The 19,318-nt window shown below is 45.1% G+C and overlaps 1 protein-coding gene across 1 annotated transcript in view; it reads right to left on the bottom strand.

The window, feature by feature from the left end:
* CDH23 (cadherin related 23) overlaps positions 1-19,318 on the bottom strand; it is a 1,475,307-nt gene that overhangs the window by 18,652 nt on the left and 1,437,337 nt on the right. Inside the window, exons 60-63 of the mRNA XM_030204991.1 lie at positions 18,786-18,906; positions 14,366-14,445; positions 4,591-4,631; positions 1,721-1,781 (exon numbers count right to left, since the gene is read on the bottom strand). Of these exons, the coding sequence (XP_030060851.1) occupies positions 1,721-1,781; positions 4,591-4,631; positions 14,366-14,445; positions 18,786-18,906 (303 nt within the window). The remainder of the gene's footprint in view (positions 1-1,720; positions 1,782-4,590; positions 4,632-14,365; positions 14,446-18,785; positions 18,907-19,318) is intronic.

The following is a 19,318-nucleotide window of genomic DNA, read 5'->3' as shown; positions in this document are numbered from 1 at the left end:
ACTTGCAATGACAACACAATCCAGCTTATTTTTGAAAGAAAGACGCCCATATTTCGACCCAAATCGGGAGATGGGCGCCTTTCTCTCATGGGCGCCCAAATCGGTATAATCGAAAGCCAATTTTGGGCGCCTCCAACTGCAGTCTGTCGCGGGAACGGACAAAGTTGACGGGGGAGTGTCGGAGGTGAGGTGAAGGCGGGCCTGGCGCGTGTTTATTGGCCGAGGAGAGATGGGCACGCTCAGCCGATAATGGAAAAAAGAAGGGCGCCAGAAGCGAGAATTTGGGTCACTTTTTTTGGACCCTTTTTTTTCACGAACAAGTCCCGAAAAAGTGCCCCAACTGCCCATATGACCACCGGAGGGAAATGGGGATGACCTCCCCTGACTCCCCCAGTGGTAACTAACCCCCTCCCACCAAAAAAAAATAACTTTAAAAACTTTTTTTGCCAGCCTGTATGCCAGCCTCAAATGTCATACCCAGCTCCATCACAGCAGTATGCAGGTCCCTGGAGCAGTTGTTAGTGGGTGCAGTGGACTTCAGGTAGGTGGACCCAGGCCCATCCCCCCACTACCTGTTACACTTGTGCTGCTAAATGGGAGCGCTCCAAACCGCCCCCAAAACCCACTGTACCCACATCTAGGTGCCCCCCTTCAGCCATAAGTGCCATGGTTTTGGTGTAGAGTTGTGGGCAGTGGGTTTGGGGGGGGGGATTTGGGGGGCTCAGCACCCAAGGTAAGGGAGCTATGGACTTGGGAGGTATTTTAATTTTTTTTTAATTGTTACAAGTGCCCCCTAGGGTGCCTGGTTGGTGTCCTGGCATGTGAGGGGGACCAGTGCACTACGAATCCTGGCCCCTCCCACGACCAAATGCCTTGGATTTGTTCGTTTTTGAGCTGGGCGCCTTCGGTTTCCATTATCACTGAAAACCAATACCGCCCAGCTCAAATCCGCCCAAATGCGATGCATTTGCCCAGCACAAACCGTATTATCGAAACAAAAGATGGACGCCCATCTTTTTCAAAAATACGGTCTGGCCCGCCCCTTTGCAGACCCGTCCTCGGAGATAGGCGCCCATGGAGATGGGTGTTCGTATTCGATTATACCCCTCAATATGTACTAGAACATTATAAGTGGTAGTGAAGGGTAAGGCAAAGTTGTAACATATAAATGAGTAAAAAAGTAGGAAGAATTAGAAAGTAATTAGTCAGTGAGGGGTCCTTTTACTAAGCTGCGGTAAAAAGTGGCCTGCGGTAGTGTAGGCACGTGAATTGGGCGCACGCCAGAACAGTTTTTACCATATCTCTAAAAAATGACTTTTTTAATATGATGGGAAAAGGGCCTGCGGTAAAAATGAAACCAGTGCCCACCAAAAACCGTCCTGAGCCCTTAACGCCACCCATTGATCTAGTTGGCCAAGTGCTGATTACTGCCAGAACTGGTGTGCGTAGGAGTGAATGAATAAGTATCCATACATTATGGATGCACGCCAAATCTGAAATTACTGCCAGGAGGGCACACTGGCCTGGTGGTAGTCTCATTTTGGCGCGCGCTGCACACACGTAGAGCCTACTGCGGCTTAGTAAAAGGGCCCCTGAGAGAGTAATTATCGCTGCCAGCAATGAAGGCAAACACTTTCCACCAGACGTTACAGCCAGTTGTGAAACCCCTGATATAAGAGATTTAAAACTGCAGCTTGCTAGTTGGGGAAGGACCACCTACCCCTCAAATGAGTACTTATTTGTGTTCGGCATATCTAGGACATCCATGAAGCCTCGGTTACCTGAAAAAAAGCAAGCCTTTCATTAACAAAAGAGTTATTGGAGAAACATGCAATTAAAGCAGCTGGAAGTAATATTTCATCTACAGGGAATATTTATAAACATGGATCATGTTCCAGTTTCTGACTAGTGATCTTCTCTTATACCATAAATTCAAGAAGAACATCAGTATGCAAAAACTTCAAGGACAAACTTTCAGCGCACTGAGATATTTGGGTCTAAGTATGTACAGTGTATCCTACAGGAGAGAAAAGAAAGGGGGTATGACAGAGCCATTCAGATACAAATAATGCATGGGAAGCAATGGCATAGCCAGATGGCAAATTTTGTGTGGGCCTATGGGTTAAATGGGTGGGCATAAATTTTTCACTCTGCCCTCCCACTCCTCCCCAGTTAAAATATAAATACCTTAGCTGGCAGAGATTCCCAAGCCCTGCCAGCTGAAGACCTCCTTTGAAGGTGCACAGGACTTCTTTCAATCAGTGGCAGAACTCCTGAGCCACCAATGTTGGCACCTGTTCATGCATATGCCACTGTTGGAAAGGCCACATTTTTCAGTGGAAGGAATTTCTGGAAAATGCTAGCAGACTCCAGGGAAAGAGTGGCAGACTTGGAAGTAATGTTAGAACAGGGCTCATCAAACCTGTTTTGGTGACTCGAGAACTACATGGGTTTTTAGAATTCCCAAAATGAATAGGTATAACAAATTTACATATACTAGGTCTACTGTATTAGAAAGTGTTTTTTCTTGGCAAGGGTGGTAAATGCATGAAGCAGACGTTTAGTGGGGGTGATGGGCGCAAAACTGGACACTTGTGGCCAAGAAGAGAAGTAAAATGAAGGGAAAGCCATACAGCAACTCTCCATGGCAGGGGTGTAGCTACGGGTGGGCCTGGGTGGGCCCAGGCCCACCCAGTTTTGCCTCAGGCCCGCCCCACCCAGAAGCAGAGCTCCCGGACCCCAAACAGTTTGCCACCGCCGATCGCGATTCTGACTCCACCCCTCTGTTCCTCCCTCCCTCGGCGCTGCAGTAATGTACCTGGGATCCCGGCAGCATTAGTGATGTATCCACGCTGCCTTCGCACTGCCCCGGAAGCCTTAGGCTTCCGGGGCAGTGCGAAGGCAGCGTGGATACATCGCTAATGCTGCCGGGATCCCAGGTACATTACTGCAGCGCCGAGGGAGGGAGGAAGAGAGGGATAGAGTCGGAATCGTGCGATTCTGGACCTCGCGGGCGGGCGCCTTCGCACTGCCCCAGAAGCCTTCTCTTAAAGAGAGGGCTTCCGGGGCAGTGTGAAGGTAGCGTGGATACACAGCCAATGCTGCCGGGATCCCAGGTAGAAGCGCCGGAGGGAGGAACAGAGGGGTAAACGGTCACGGAATCGGCGATCCTGGACCTTGCAGGCGGGCCGGGCGCAACTTGATCTGGGAGAGGTGGGGCACAGCAGAGGGAGGGGTGGTGAGCAGAGTGAGGGAAAGAGCAGGAGATGGATGGGACTGGGAGGGGTGGTAAGCAGAGGGAAGGATGGGACTGGGAGGGGTGATGAGTAGAGGGTGGATAGGACTGGGAGAAATGGGGCACAGCAGAGGGAAGGAGCAGGAGATGGATGGGAGGGCAGGACCCAGGGAGAGAGGAGAAATTGCTGGACATGGAGGGAAGGGTAGGGGAGAGAGAATTGCTGGGTATGGATGAATGGAGGGAAGGGCAGGGGAGAGAGGAGAATTGCTGGGTATGGATGAATGGCGTGGGGCAGGGGAGAGAAGAGAATGGATGGATGGAGGGGACAGGGGAGAGAAGAGAATTGCTGGGTATGGATGGAGGGGGAGTTGCTGGACATGGGTGGATGGAGGGGAGGGCAGGGGAGAGGAGGGTTGCTGGACATGGATGGAGGGAAGGGCGGGAGGAGGGTTGCTGGACATGGATGGAGGGAAGAGGAGAGTTGCTGGACATGGGTGGATGGAGGGGAGGGCAGGGGAGAGGAGGGTTGCTGGACATGGCTGGACATGGATGGAGGGAAGGGCGGGAGAGAGGAGGGTTGCTGGACATGGATGGAGGAGAGGGAAGGGAGAGAGAAGAAATGCTGGACATGGATGGAGGGGATGGAAGAGTGTTCAGCTGTGGCCCAGGGGTGTAGCCAGACACTCAATTTTGGGTGGGCCTGGGCCCAAGATGGGTGGGCAGAAGAACCTTGCCCCATTCCACAGGTGATTTAGTATCTCCTTCTCTCACCTGCATGCCATATGGTCTCTCAAACATCCCCCCTCTCCCGCATATCTTTTAAATAGCAGATTTTCACCGGCAGTGAGCAGCAACTAATACACACTGCTCATGTTGGCCCCACAGCCTTCCCACTGATGCAACTTCCTCTTTCTGCATAGGTGGGAATACGTCAGAGGGAAGGCTGTGGGGCTGGTGCGAGCAGTGCGTATCAGTCGCTGCTCGCTGCAGGTGAAGATCTGCTATTTACAAGGTATGCAGGAGAACAGATGTTGGGAGTTTTCAGTTGGTGGGGTTTGGGAATCCCTACCAGCCACATCATAGGTGTGCTGCTACTGGGTGGGCCTGAGCCCAAAATGGTTGGGCCTGGGCCCATCCAGGCCCACCCTTGGCTATGCCACTGCTGTGGCCTGTTTCTGCTTTAATTTACTTGCCCTCCTGTAAAAAGATCTTTCTCATGATCTCTACAGTAGCCAGGAGGACTGGGATCTCTCTGCCTTTGCAGTCCAGTTTGGTAGTGGCATGATTATTTTCAACTTAGGTGCGATTGTTCCATTAAGAAAAGAAACTGAAGATAAATAAATGTGTCCTACCAGTGGAGCCAGCCACAATTGCTTTTAACTTCCTTTTGTGTCTGAAAAAGAGAAGTGGAAAAAGAAAATGAGGATGATATTAGCTGACATTTGATGCCAAAAGATGAGTTTATCCTACCAAAGCACTGCTATTTTTTTAATGACCCCAAATTATCAGGTGATCTTTAAAGAAAAGTGCTTGGCAATGGTGTCCATCTCCGTCCTTTCTCATTTGCATCTGTACAGACACTTCACATGAGTGAACTCTAGCTGCCAGGAAATTATTACTACTAGTACTACACTTATCATTTCTATAGCGCTACTAGATGTACACAGCGCTGTACATTAGAACATGAAGAGAAAGTCCCTGCTCGCCAAAGCTTACAATCTAATTAGGACAGACAAACAGGACAAATAAGGGATAAGGGAATTACTAAGGTGGGAGTGATAAAACATGGGTATTGAACAAGTGAGTAAGGTTAGGCGTTAAAAGCAGTATCAAAAAGGTGGGCTTTTAGCCTAGATTTGAAGACTGCCAGAGATGGAGCTTGAATTATAATAACATCATACATACAAGCTTTACAAAATTCAAACAAATCAATATAAACATTATACCACATTTTGATTATGAGCAAAGTATTTCTGAAATAAGTATGCTTTTAAATATTTACAAAAACATAAGCACAAATGTAGCTATTTAACAAATGGAGATTATTCCAAGTAAAAACAGCTTGATACACAAAAGAACTGTCAAAAAACCTTCTTAAAATGTATACCTTTAGAAAAGTTAAAAATGATCAATCATCCAAGCATTTTGCCTAAAGTGAGTGTAATAAGCTGGATTAAATGTACATGTACCTGGTCATAAATTATTTTATATACAAAGCACTCCAGCTTAAATGTTCAAAGGGGAGCCAATATAGTTTCATCAGCAAAGGAGTAGCTGCTTCAAACTTCATAGATCCATAAATCAGTTTTGCGACAGTATTCTGTATCGGCTGAATTCTTCTCATTAATTTTGATGAAATTCTAAAATATAAGTGTCAAGAAATGCCTAGCCACCTGCCTGGGGCTACCCTGAGGCCAATTAGAGGGTCTATTCCCAGCACAGCTCAAGTCTGCCTGCCACTTGTGCTCTAGCACCCTCCTCCCACCGACTGGGTCCCATCTACCTCTGGGCGAGTCTCCCGCTCTCAAGTTGTTCCCCAGTGATTTTTAGGTTACTGGGACCACACTCCCAGTGGTCCCACAGTTCCTAGAAAGCAGCCACAGATTCTTAGTCAGTCCAGACAAGCAGAGGCAATAAACTAAAATTGTTTATTGTCATGACAAATATTGAACAGTGAACCATAAAAACAAATGGAACAAAAACAGCACATAATAACATATAACTGAATATGGATCTGAATATGGTTCAATTATAAAACTATCTAAACATTTGTTTACTATCTAAATGGTACCGGAGGAGATCATGACATATAGCCACTCACAAGTTATCAAATATAACTGTTCACCGGGCCTCAGCAAAGTGACCCTTCTCTCTTTTCTCTCTGGCTAAGACTGGAGAAAAGTACATCCTAGCTGAATTTTGCGCTCCTTGGCCAATCGGAGCCCAGAACAACAAGTTTTAAAAATAGCTGGCCCATATCACTACAGGTTACCCAGTGGCATACCAAGGGTAAGGAGGTGGGGGTGGTCCATCCCGGATGCATGCTGCAAGAAGGTGCAGGGAGCAGCTGCGCGGATGTCAGCTCCACCGGTTCCCTTCTCCCTTTTGATCTTTCCTGTTCCTGAGCAGGGAACCGACGAAGCCGAGAGCCATGCGACTGATCCCTGCACCCCCAGGAGGTAAGAGCGATGTGCTTGGGGGATGGAGGTGACAGCTGGAGGGGGGTCATGATTCGCTGAGGGGTTAATTCGCTGGAGGGTAGGTGGCGCAGCTGCGATCCGCCCTGGGTGGCAGTCAACCTAGGAACACCACTGTTAATCTGTGATAACTGTGTTAAAGAGGGAACTGTCTGTAACAGCTTTAAGCATAAACATGCACCACTTACACTTCAAGAAATAATTAATACAGTTTTACAGGATTAAAAAACCCACTGTTTTGTGACAATAAGGAATTATAATAGTCCAACTGTGACAATATCAAATATCAGAAATTTCCTCTACAAGTACCTGCTTGTGCCAAGAGCTGATGAACGATGCTCTCAGTGGGTAATTTGGTGGTCTTGGATGCCAATGCAGGGCTCCCCCCTACCATTAAGCCATCTGGGATGGTTACTTTTAGTGAATTTATGCTCTCCTGGAGCCTGTGAGAAGCTTATCCACTGCTCTGACTGGGGAGCCAGCTGGAGCTTCTGAGGGTGGGACTGACGAGGGCGAGAACACTGTCTGGGGCTGCTTTACAGAGCAAGAAGGCAATGGAAACCTATGCCTTTGACAGTAGAAGGTCCGTTGCGTAGGCCAACTCAAAAATCTGGAAGAGGAGGCTACAGATGGGGTTTGGATGGCATCAGTATGTTTCTTTATGAGGTCTGAGACCTCTTCTATCTTATCTCCAAATAGACTGTCACCCCAGCAACGAACATCAGCCAATCTCTCATGAACCACTGGTTCTAGGTCAGAGACACACACCCATGAGAGTCTGCACATCCCCATACCCATGGTGGAGTGTCTAGATACTATGTCAAAAGAGTCGTATAAGTCCCCGGCCAGATATTTTCTACACTCCAGCTGTTTGCTGGCGAAATGGCAAAGCTCTGCAGCCTGCTCCTGTGGGAGAGAATCCGGAAGACTTAATGTACTGTGGATCAAAGTCTTAAAGTAAAGGCTCATGTAGAATTAGTAGGATTGGATGCAGGCAATGAGCATCGAGGCCTGAAAAGCTTTCCTCCTGAACAAGTCTAGACTGAGCCTCTCTACCTGGGGGTGCTGAGGCATGAGTCCTTGAACTCCTAGCTCGTTTGAGGGCACATTCAACTACCAGAGAGTGGTGTGTGGCAATTGAGCCCTCGCAAATCTGGGAGCCTTCTCAATATAATACTGTGCATCCACTTTCTTAGGTACTATCTGATTTGAGAGGGGAGATTTCCAGTTCTTTCATCAGTGCATCTTTAAGGATAGGTGCAATGGTACCATGACCCCTTCCTAAGGAGGAGACTTGTAGACCAGGACATTTCCACTTTGGGATCCTCTTCCATCTCTAATTTTAAATGGGATGGCGGAAGCCATCTCCCTGACAAAACTGGTGAAAGAGAGGTGGAGATTTACATCTCTCTTGAGGTGGGGAGAGATCAGAAGGTACCCCATAAGACTCCTCTTCCAAGAAGTAATGTGAGTCCTCCTCTGAGTCCCATGAACAGTCCCATTCAGACTCCTCACCATACTCAGACTGGGTTGATTGAGTCTGTACCTGCCTCAGCTCAGTGGAACCATGTCCATGCCCCAAAGAGTGCAGAGGTACAGCCGTCCTATCAGACTTCGAGGAAGCTTCCTCCCTTGATGTCGAGAGTGGTACTGTATGTTTTGATGTCAACACCCTTTGAGGTGTCCAACATCGAGGATCTCTGCACAGGCATGGATGGAGCCTCAGGAAGAATCTGGGGCTTATCCACAGCTGGCAGAAGCATCCTTGATTCCTGAGCTATTTGCAGCTGCAGCATCTCCCTGAGCATGGCTTGGAACCGCTCATCGAAGGAAGGCATCGGCACCGGTAGCAGGGACCTGGCTGCCTGAAGACTTGCACCTCTTCCAAAGACAGACAGCGCTCCTTCTGGTGCTGGTGCTTCTCAGGTACTGGCGATGCTGATGCCCCAGCACTCCTGGCACTGTGCATCGATGAGGACAGATGCTTATGCTTCTTGGGCTTCCCACGATGCTCTGCATCACGGTCCTTCAGTGCCGATGAAGACATTCTCAAACCCATAAGTGCCCTCTGTGTCGGGTCTGATGCTGACTGGTCCCAGGGCCTACTCTCAGCATCCAATGTCAAGAGAGGTGGAGATCTTCTCAATGCTGGTGAACTCCCAGTGAATGTTGAAGTCTTTGCAGTCATTGAGGTCGATGCTTCCGGTGCCGATGACGATGTACTGGCCTTTGAGGAGCCAAAAAGTCTCTCCTGTTGGACCTACTGCACCCTCTGAGTCAATTGCATTTTTAATCAGAGAGAACAAGAGTTAGGCTCATGATGAGGCCCAAGGCACCCAATGAAACAAGAGTGTGGGTTCGTTACAGAAATCACCAGATTACATTGGGCGCACCTTTTGAAGCCACTGGAGATCTTCTTGGACATCAAGAAAAGGATTGAGGCCAAATTAAACTCCTCAATTATGAACATAAAAAGGGGCAGTGTTCAAATTGAGGTTGTTGCTCCGGTCTAAACGGGCCTAGCAAACTCATGAAAATAAAAGGAAACTTAAAGAGCCAAAAAACTACTAAATTAAAGGGAAGTAAAATACAATAAAGAAAAATGAAAAATAATTAAAATAAGGAGAAAAAAATACCTATATGGGAAGGCACTGCGAAAGAGAGAGATATAAGCACTGTGAGGAGAAAATGAAGATGCGTCCTCCATGCTCCGTGGTAAAATGAAGACTGAGGAGCATGCACTCACATGTCGGGTAGGAAGGCACCAGTGCATGTGTGGTGGGACACTGCTAGAAAGTTATGACGAAATCCCGCTAGTCAGCGTCTGCACTGAGCTCCGTTGAATGACGTACCCACCTGCGAGAATACAACGGTGTGCTTGTCCCTGGAGAAATTCAAGTTTATACCCATATGTTTGGTATTTATATGCATAGCATCAACTTGTGTGTGTAAGCACCAAATTTACATGCAAATTGGAATAAAGCACAATGAAATAAAAAAAAAAGCAAAACAAAATGAAACTTTTAAAAACGTGTAGGGCTGAATATGCCTAAAATATTTGGGGGGTCTTTTACAAAGGTGGGCTAGTGTTTTTAGTGCGTGCTAACTGTGTAGATGCCCATAATGTGCATCTACACAGTTAACCCGTGCTAAAAACGCTAGTGCACCTTTGTAAAAGGGGCCCTTTATTGGCATCTCTCCACGCCACAGTACAGGGTTAAAATTCAGTTCAATGAGAAGAAATTTTACTGAATAAAATGCTTTTCAAGTACAGTATGAAACCAACAAAAATTCCTCTTATTTACTGACTCCCCCTCATATTAGCCAGGTTCCTTGTTCCAAGTCCATTTTCAAAATGTTATTGCCCTTAAACTCCCTCAAACCACTATCCTGATCTAATCCTGATAACAAAAGCACTGGCGAAGCTGAAAGAAGACTGGAGTTCACTTGGGATTAATCCCTCCAATATTCAGCCAGCGGCGGACAGCGTTTTGTTTTGTTCACCGCCAGCGCTAAAACCGGAAATTCAATGCTGAGCCCTGTGCAGGCTTTGGCACTGAATTTCCACTTTTTTGAAAGCCAACTAGCACAAGGCCCGTTAAGTTAATAATGAGACTTAACCGGTCATAGGTTAGAGGATAAAGCTATTTATGTGTCTTATTTATCTGGTAAACCTGGGCAGTTTAGTCTGAATTTCAGAATCTAACCTGACTCCACCCCCTGAACGACCCAGGCATAGCCAGCTTGAAGGTCAGTGCTTACCAGTCATTTTCAGCAGCTCTAACCGGTTAAGTGCTGGTAAAAATAACTGGATAATCGCAAGCTGTTTTGAATATCGGTCAGACTGTCTTTTTCACTTCAGTTTGCCTTAAAAATGAGACATTCTCCCTGATGCTGGCATTTTATCCACTACTGATACATTCAACATAATTGATGACTATAATGATGATAACAGTGGTTTCACATCTATCCAGTCATAAACATTTTCTGTCACTGGAAGGGCCAAAGCAATACATTGCATGCCTCAAAGAACTGTAATAAATTTTTTTCTCAGCTAAGGAAAAAATGATTCTGTCAACCGTATACACTGGTTACAAATCAATGTGCAGTAGCTTTTAACCTTTATAGAGATAAAAAAAAAAAGATTGATCTCATGTATGAATTTGAATTGCATCACTTTCCTGTTTGTTTCCACAAGAACTTGAATTTGAAGGTTTTTATATATCTTAAGAGCAATGTCATCAAGAGTTATCTTACCGCGTGGCTATTTTTTTAGGCTGCGGTAAAAGGGCCCTGGTGCGTGGGAAAAATGGTCCCCGCCGCTAACACAGAGCCCTTTTTCCCGCAGCTTATTAAAAGGACCCCTATATGTGTGTGTGTGTGTGTGTGTGTATGTGCACTTAAATTATCTTGAGATCTTAATATGGTTCTCACACAACTCATGAGATTTCCCTTCAAGCCTATGTATACCTGTCACCTCAATTATCTGTCTTGGAAGCAATTGTTTTAGTAGTAGTTACCTCTGCCAGAAGAGTCAGCAAGCTCCCAGCATTAGCGACTTATCCGCCATACACAAAACTTTTCAATACTACAGGCTTGTGAATGCATTCAAAATGTTTCCAGAAAATTACCTCATATTCATTTAAATCGATCCATTTCTCTACCAACTCTTTTCTTCCTGGACCTTACCCTTACTATGTGTCCCTTTTACTCAAGTGCGTGAAAAGTTTGCAGTTACCACACATTAATGGCCAAATGAATGCATAGTAACTGCAAAGCCTCCACATTAACTGTTGGGGGTGTGCCCAGCATCTTTTCAGACAGTGAATGCAGAGATAATACATCTACTGTTCATGAACTGCATCGCAGATAATATGAATACACTTGTTCAGACCACCTAATGAGGTAGCATTAATTGCTCCATGTTATCTGCTGCATTAATAGCTAATGCACAGTACTGTAGCACATGTCAAGTGAAAGGAACAGTCCCTGCTCAGTTTCCTCTCCATTCCATGCTTGTCAGTTAATGCTGGAATTAGGGCACACTAAGGGGGCCATTCTTTAAGTAAGTGCGGGCACCTAAAAGCAGAAGATGCTCATGTAACTTACAGTATTCTGTAAGTCACATGCATAAGTGAGAGCCCCACCCATGTCCCACCTAGAGCCAGACTGAACCCAGGATCTTCAGTTTCTGCCGAAACTGAATCTGCGACTGAAATTGGCTGCTCGGTTTCGGAAGAAACCAAAACCATAAACGAAACTGCCCCCTCTCACTCCATCCCCTCGACCATAAAAGCCCCCTTCCAGCAGTGACCCTCACATCGCAAGCACTCTCCCGCACTTCTCCTTTCCACTCGACCACCTGTATGCCCTTCCCAGGTCTACCTTAGTGAAGCCCTGGTGGTCTAGTGGCCTCTTTGGGGGCAGGAACGAATCCCACTCGCTCCTGCCCCATGCAGCTGCTCCTTCAAAGTGACCCTGGTGGTCTAGTGGTCTCTTTGAGGGCAAGAATGGACCACACGTTCCTGTCCTGTGCGCTGTTCCAATCCAAACGACTGCCAAGACTTCCCTTCCACGGAAGGTCCCAGCAGCCATTTTCCGACTGTAACCAGCACAGACAGAGGACTTGCGAATAGGGTTCGTTCCTGCCACCGAATAGGCCAGTAGATTACCTGGGCTTCAGTAAGGTAGGCCATGGGAAAGTCTACGGGTGGGAGGACGAGGGAGAGCAATTGCAGGGGAGGGGTGGATGGAGACAGGTTCGGTTTCATCCGAGAATGCACAGGAGTTTTCAACCAAAACCCAAACCCAGATTCTGGGTCAGTTTCAGTGTTGAATCTGAAACCAAAACTAAAATTCAATTGACCTCTAATCCCCCTCATGCTCTACCCCTGTGTACACTCTCCTTGCATTAATGCAATCTTACAGGGCAGAATATTGACATTTACACGCGTGTGTGTGCACATTATCATGTCAGTGTCAGTATTCTGTACATTTGCGTGCATTATACACAAGTAAATATAAGTTCCTTGTTATTTGCCCTTTAAGTGACAAGCTGCAATGATAACCATTAGTATGGGCATACACATTTCCACGTTAACTGCCTAATACATTTTAGTAAAAGAAGCCCTATGTTGAGGAAATTCTGAATATCGTAGACTGGAAAAGAACCAAGGATTAGAGAAAATGTTCCAGCCTCGTCATTTCATATGGTCTAATAGATATGAAATGCCTGTCAAAAAATGTACAGTTACAAATTTACTCTTGGAATTTTTATCAGTTTCCTAAGGTTAAGCAGGTTTATCATTACAAGACCAGGTAAAAACACATGAGGTAAACCTGGAGATCTGGGAGTAAGGGGTGGCTCAGTGTTTTGCTATGAGGCAAGTCTTATGTAACATTAATTTATTTTTTATTTATGGCCTCCATTTTTTTTGATTAATGAAAGTAAATTTGAGACACAACTAGATACAGTTTTTACTGCACTAAACAATCTATATATGCAATACGGGAATTTGGGTAAGTGGTTGACAGCCTATTTTCAGCAACAAATTTGGAGCCCTGTTTACTAAGGCGCATTAGTGTTTGTAACACGCCTACAATTAGCATGCGTGCTAACCGTGTAGGCGTCCATAGGGATATTGTAGGCGCATACACAGTTAACACGCGTACATGGTTAACGCGCGTTAAAAATGTTAATGTGCCTATAACGTGGCTTAGTAAACAGGGCCCTTAGTGTGTTTGTGACCTTTTTGTTGCTGAGTTCCACAGCTCGTGACTACCCAAATTAAAATAGCTCAGAGTTATGTATGTATTTCACTCTTGTTTATACTTGCAGAAAAGGCAGATAACATTACATCATGAGAAGCTCTAGAAGTTAGAATAACAATGAAAGGTACACACCACCTCCTCTACTGTTTGAACATGACACACTGAAAAGGTTCAGTCTCTCAGCACAGACACAGTCAAAGAATGCATAATCAATCAGAAACTCCCAGAGCAGGGAATGGAAGGAAATAAACTAGAAAAATAATCTAAAGAGAAGCCCTCTCTCATAACCTACCATTGTTAGACTATCAATGAAATGCTTTGATGTCCCCATGCATACCTCCTACCCACCCCCACCCTGTTAGACTGTCAATGAAATGCTTGGATGTTTCACTTATATATACTATCAGCTACCACATTTGCTTATTTCCGATCTGACGAAGAAGGGCAACCTTCGAAAGCTAATCAAGAAATGTATTAAGTTATGTCCAATACAAAAGGTATCATCTTATTTTCTTTTCCATGTTTTATTTTGTTTGATTTCTATTGATAACCTACCACCAAACAGTTCTCCAAACACTCACTCACCACATCATGCCTCTTCTCTTTCCAAGCACCTCCAGAATAAAACGGATGGCAGATGTCTAACTCTAGCTATACTTTACATAGTAACATAGATGACAGCAGATAAAGACTAGTATAGTCCATCCACTCGTTAGATATGGTATGAAGTGATACACCATATGTATACCTGATCTTGACTTATCTTTGTCATTTTTAGAGCATAGAATGTAGAAGTCTGCCCGGCACTGGCCTTGTTCTAAAATTTCTGAAGCTCTTGTCAGAACCCCTGAAAAGCCACTGAAAAGCTCCACTCCAGTCCATCCCCAAGGTCTATGAGAGCAGTGCAGCTGCACGGGGTGCAGAAATTGCTCTTAGCCCATTGTTTCCCTTCATTAGCAGAGGCAAGGTGAAAGTGCGAGAATCGAACAGCATGCAACTATAGCTCAGTATGGCCTTCACAAGCTGTCTGCATCCCTCAGGGATTACTTACTTTTTGGTGAAACAGGAACTACTTATTTTTTGGAGGGGGGAGGGGGAGGGGGGAGGGGGAGGGGGAGGTGGTCCTAGAGAACATTCCAGAAGCAGAGTATATACTCACACTGTCCTGTAGTACCAGTTCATGAAGATGAAGAGCATAGCAGCCAGGAAGAGGAGAATGGCCAGGATAATAATTGCCATCTAGGAAGAAGAGCAAAAGATTAGGCTTTAACATATTTTTTAACATGGAAGATAAATAAACTACTGCAATGTGCATCCTATACTATGCTGTAAAATTAGGGCTTACTCTTGCTCTGGTGGAGGAAGAGCATTAAAAGCTTCTGCTGAGGGGTTACTTTTTTCACAAACGTGAAGAGGACTTTATGGAAGGTTAAAGAATAATCTTCAAATTCATTTGCCTGGGTCAATGCATACTTTCAGCTGGGTTATAAAGTAGCATTTCCATGGGCATTTTTAAGACAGACTTGATGGGGGGTGGGGGATGGGAAATAAACAGCAAGCATATGTTTGATTTTTAAATGGACACATGCTATTTTCCCTCCTCTCAACCACCCAGAGTGCTTGAGCGATTTTAGTGTGAATGTTGTGCAGCTGCTAATTTTCAAAAGGCAACGTTAGGGGAGTGTCCTTGTGCAAATCAACTGAAATGATTACACACTTAATGTACCCATAAAAATTGCCCCCTTATGTTCATCATAGCCTAACTACAACAAACAAGTCCCATTTCCTGAATCTTTCTACATAATGGGTCCATATGTAGTTACAACAATAGGAGGACAGGACAGATCCTTGCAGTACCCCGTTTCACCACTTGACCCCCTGAAGACCACTGACTTACTAGAAACTTTCAGATAGGAAAGATGCAAAGCAATTTCATACTATTCCTCCTACTCCTGCCTCCTTTCCCACGCTTTAAAGTTTCGGCATCGTCAGAACATTTTTTTCTTCAGCCTTGTGGCGGATAAGATTTAGAATTGCATATAAAGCCGTTCTTATAGTACAGCACCAAACTACTTGACAGCACTCCATAACACTCCTGAAACATGTCTCCATGTCAGGTCTTTTCAATTGTGGTGCTTTAGCAATAAACCTCTTGTTTTGAACTGTGAGACTTTCCTTGGGCTCCTTGTGGATTTTTTTTTTTGTGACATTTGTACCCCGCGCCCTCCCACCTGGGGCAATGGAGGGTTAAGTGACTTGCCCAGAGTCACAAGGAGCTGCCTGTGCCTGAAGTGGGAATTGAACTCAGTTCCCCAGGACCAGAGTCCACCACCCTAACCACTAGGCCACTCCTCCACATTGTCCTACCCTATGTTCTTTTTGGATTTTCGTCTATGTAGGGTAGTTTTTCTAGTTTTGACTACACGTATTCCCGCTATTCTGTAAATACGTGAGTACAGGCAGGTATACACACAAGTGAAGTCTGGGCAGGACTTACACTTACACACGTAACTTATACAATAATAAGGATCTAGGTGTCATCGTTGATGATATATTGAAGCCCTCTGCTCAATGTGCAGTGGCGATTAAGGAAGCAAATTGAATGTTAGGAATTATTAAGAAAGTAATGGAAAACAAATCTGAGAATGCTACAATGCGTTTGTATTGCTCCATGGTGCGAACGCACCTAGAATACTGTGTGCAGTTCTGGTCACCGCATCTCAAAAAATATAGTGGAATTAGAAAAGGTAGAGTGAATGGTGACAAAAAAATGATAAAGGGAATGGGACAAATTCCCTATGAGGAAAGGATAAAGCAGCTAGGGCTCTTCAGCTTGGAGGGGTGGGTGGGAGTGGAGAAGTTACTATACACTTGAATGTAACCCCCCCCCCCCCCCGGTTTATATTCAAGTTAACAGTTTCCCCCCTTTTTGGGGGGGGAAAACGTATCTTGGATTATACTCGAATAGGTTTATATTTGGTACATACGGTATGTGGTGAGTAAATGTAGGTACCAAAAGGCTTTACACTCTAAACACTTTAGCAGGTCCCCAGCAGAGGAAGATAAATATTAGAGGGCTGCAAGTAAAAAAGCTTTCTTTTATTTCATTTCCTATGTTGTACCTTGTTTCAGGTTCATGTGTCAATAATAGTGAGCGCTATTTCACAGTAGCAGGCACTGTTGTTCAATAGTGTGTGCTCTTATTCAGTAGAACACATATCAAAAATGAAATTTCAGGGGTTTTCTTATGGTTTCAGTTTAAAAATGATATGAAATAACATAGGATATGTCACTAACATTGCTTTAGCATCATTTTCATTGCATGTACATCCTTAATAAAGATTAAAACAGGGGAAAATCAAAGGCCTTGGGGAACTCCTGTATCCATCGGAACCTATTATCCAGAAATGATTGAAAAAACTTCCAACATTAAAGATGTGCATTCAGTGTAGGTAATTTCTGTGCACTTAGGGACTATTTATTAATCTATATAAGCTGTTTACCATGGGAATTACCATGTGCTATCAGTGTAGCACCATGTTAACTGTTAGGGGCTCTTTTACTAAAGCTTAGAACATGCTAAGTGCAACATGGCCCATAGGTATACAATTGGTTATGCAGCATTTAGTGTAGGTTAATGTACGTTAGCGTGTGCTGAGCTTTAGTAAAAGGGTCCCGTGGAGGGGCATAATCAAACGCAAATGCCCATCTCCATGGGCGTCTATCTCAGAGAATGGGTACGTGAAGGGACGGGACAGACCGTATTTTCAAACAAAATGGGCGTCCATCTTTTTTTTCGATAATACGGTTTGTGCCGGGCAAATGCATTGGATTCGTGCGGATTTGAGCTGGGCGGTTTAGTTTTTCAGCGATAATGGAAACCGAAGGTGCCCAGCTCAAAAACGTACAAATCCAAGGCATTTGGTCGTGAGAGGGGCCAGGATTCGTAGTGCACTGGTCCCCCTCACATGCCAGGACACCAACCGGGCACCCTAGGGGGCACTTGTAACAATTAATAAAAAAAGTAAAATACCTCCCAAGTCCATAGCTCCCTTCCTTTGGGTGCTGAGCTCCCCAACCCCCCCCCCAAAACCCACTGCCCACAACTCTACACCATTACCATAGACCTTATGGCTGAAGGGGGGCACCTAGATGTGGGTACAGTGGGTTTTGGGGGCAGTTTGGAGGGCTCCCATTTACCACCACAAGTGTAACAGGTAGGGGGGATGGGCCTGGGTCCACCTGGCTGACGTCCACTGCACCCACTAACAACTGCTCCAGGGACCTTCATACTGCTGTGATGGAGCAGGGTATGACATTTGAGGCTGGCACACAGGCTTGAAAAAAAAGTTGTTAAAGTTGGTTTTGTTTTGGTGGGAGGGGGTTAGTGGCCATCTGGTCATTTAGGGCACTTTTTTGGGACTTGTTCGTGATAAAAAAGGGTCCAAAAAAGTGACCCAAATTCACGCTAAAAATGCCTTTCTTTTTTTGACTATCGGTCGAGGGTGCCCATCTCTCCTTGGCCGATAAACACGCCCCAGTCCCGCCTTCATCATGCCTCCGACACGCCCCCATCAATTTTGGCCGTTTCCGCGACAGATTGCAGTTGAAGACGCCCAAAATCGGCTTTTGATTATACCGATTTGGGCACCCACGGGAGAAAGGCACCCATCTCCCAATTTGGGTCAAAATATGGGCGTCTTTCCTTTTCGAAAATAAGCCTGTTAGTGTGCTAGTTGCCATGTGAAACAGCTAACACAGAAATCACAATTTTGAGATGTAGAATGGGAGGGGAATGGGCAGAGACTCTAGAGGTCATTACCGCACATTCACAGGGCAATTCTATAACAAGGCACCTGGTACAGGCTTATTCTATAAAGGATAGGATAGGGGGAGGGAAGCAGATTTAATATACCACCTTTTTGTAGTTACAATCAAAGTGGTTTACATATTACATTCAGGTATTTTTTTTGTACATGGGGTAATGGAAGGTTAAATGTCTTGCCCAGAGTCACAAGTAATCAAACTCAGTTCCCCTGGTTCACAGGTCACTGCACTAACCATTAGGCTACTCCTCCACCTACTTTCCTTTGTGGAACATTAGTGCAACTGGTTATAAAAGCTACTAAAAGTTAGGCATGAGCACTAATGTCGGCCAAAAAGCTGGTGTAAATCCTCATTCCTAAATGTCATAGATGTGCACGTGTTTTACAGTATTCTACAGAGCTGGCATAGGTAGGAGCAACTGGGGATCACTCCTGCCCCAAAGAAACCATAAGATCACCAGTGCATCTAAGATAGGCCCATTGAAGGCTTATGGGTGGTGGGAGCGTGGAGCTTGTGGTTGGGGGAGATGGCAGTCTGGGAGGGGCACCCTTTCTGCTGTGGAGGGTCTGGCCCAGCTTTGGCTGAAATCAAGTGGCAAATTTAAGTCACAAATTCAGTTTCAGTTGAAAACCCAGGTTTTGGTTGCCCTCTAATTTCTTCCCCTCATGGGCCACATATCTCTTCAGGGGACCTTATTTGCAAGCATATGAGGAAGAGAGTTCTCAGGGGCTGGTATCTCTTATGATTTTTACCTGCAGTGTGGAAAGGTCCTCAGGGGCTCGGGCTGTTGTTGCAGGCTGAACGTCTAATACATTGTAATTCCTGAAAAGATTCCGCAACTGCTCCTTATTCTCATCAATCATCTGAATCACTCTGCAAATGAGAAGATACAGCAAATTTTAGACTGCTAAGCTATTATGTATTACATATTTAGTGACGAGAGGGTGCCTTGGACTCCTGCATGCTACAAGTCTGTCAAAAACTTCAGCAGGGAGATAGAATTGGATACAGTACACATTACTCATTCCTTCCATATCTGAACATTGTACTACTGATGCTTCATTATACAGTCTCTGCATAAATACATTTTTTTAAAATATTAAAAATAAAATAACTTGCATTTATAAATTTCTGTTTTTTTAAAAATGGAAGTCTCACTTTAAACTCTCATTATCTATTACAACCTTCAATTTCAAGTTTCAAGTTTATTCAGAATTTTCTATCCCGCCCATCATAGGACAAGTCTGGGTGACTTACATTCTGAAAAAGTACATATAGAAAAAAT

Source organism: Microcaecilia unicolor, chromosome 5 (genome assembly GCF_901765095.1).
Source record: "Microcaecilia unicolor chromosome 5, aMicUni1.1, whole genome shotgun sequence".
Classification (NCBI taxonomy): domain Eukaryota; kingdom Metazoa; phylum Chordata; class Amphibia; order Gymnophiona; family Siphonopidae; genus Microcaecilia; species Microcaecilia unicolor.
The sequence above is the reverse complement of the archived record's forward strand: the minus strand, read 5'-3'. Positions and strand labels throughout refer to the sequence as shown.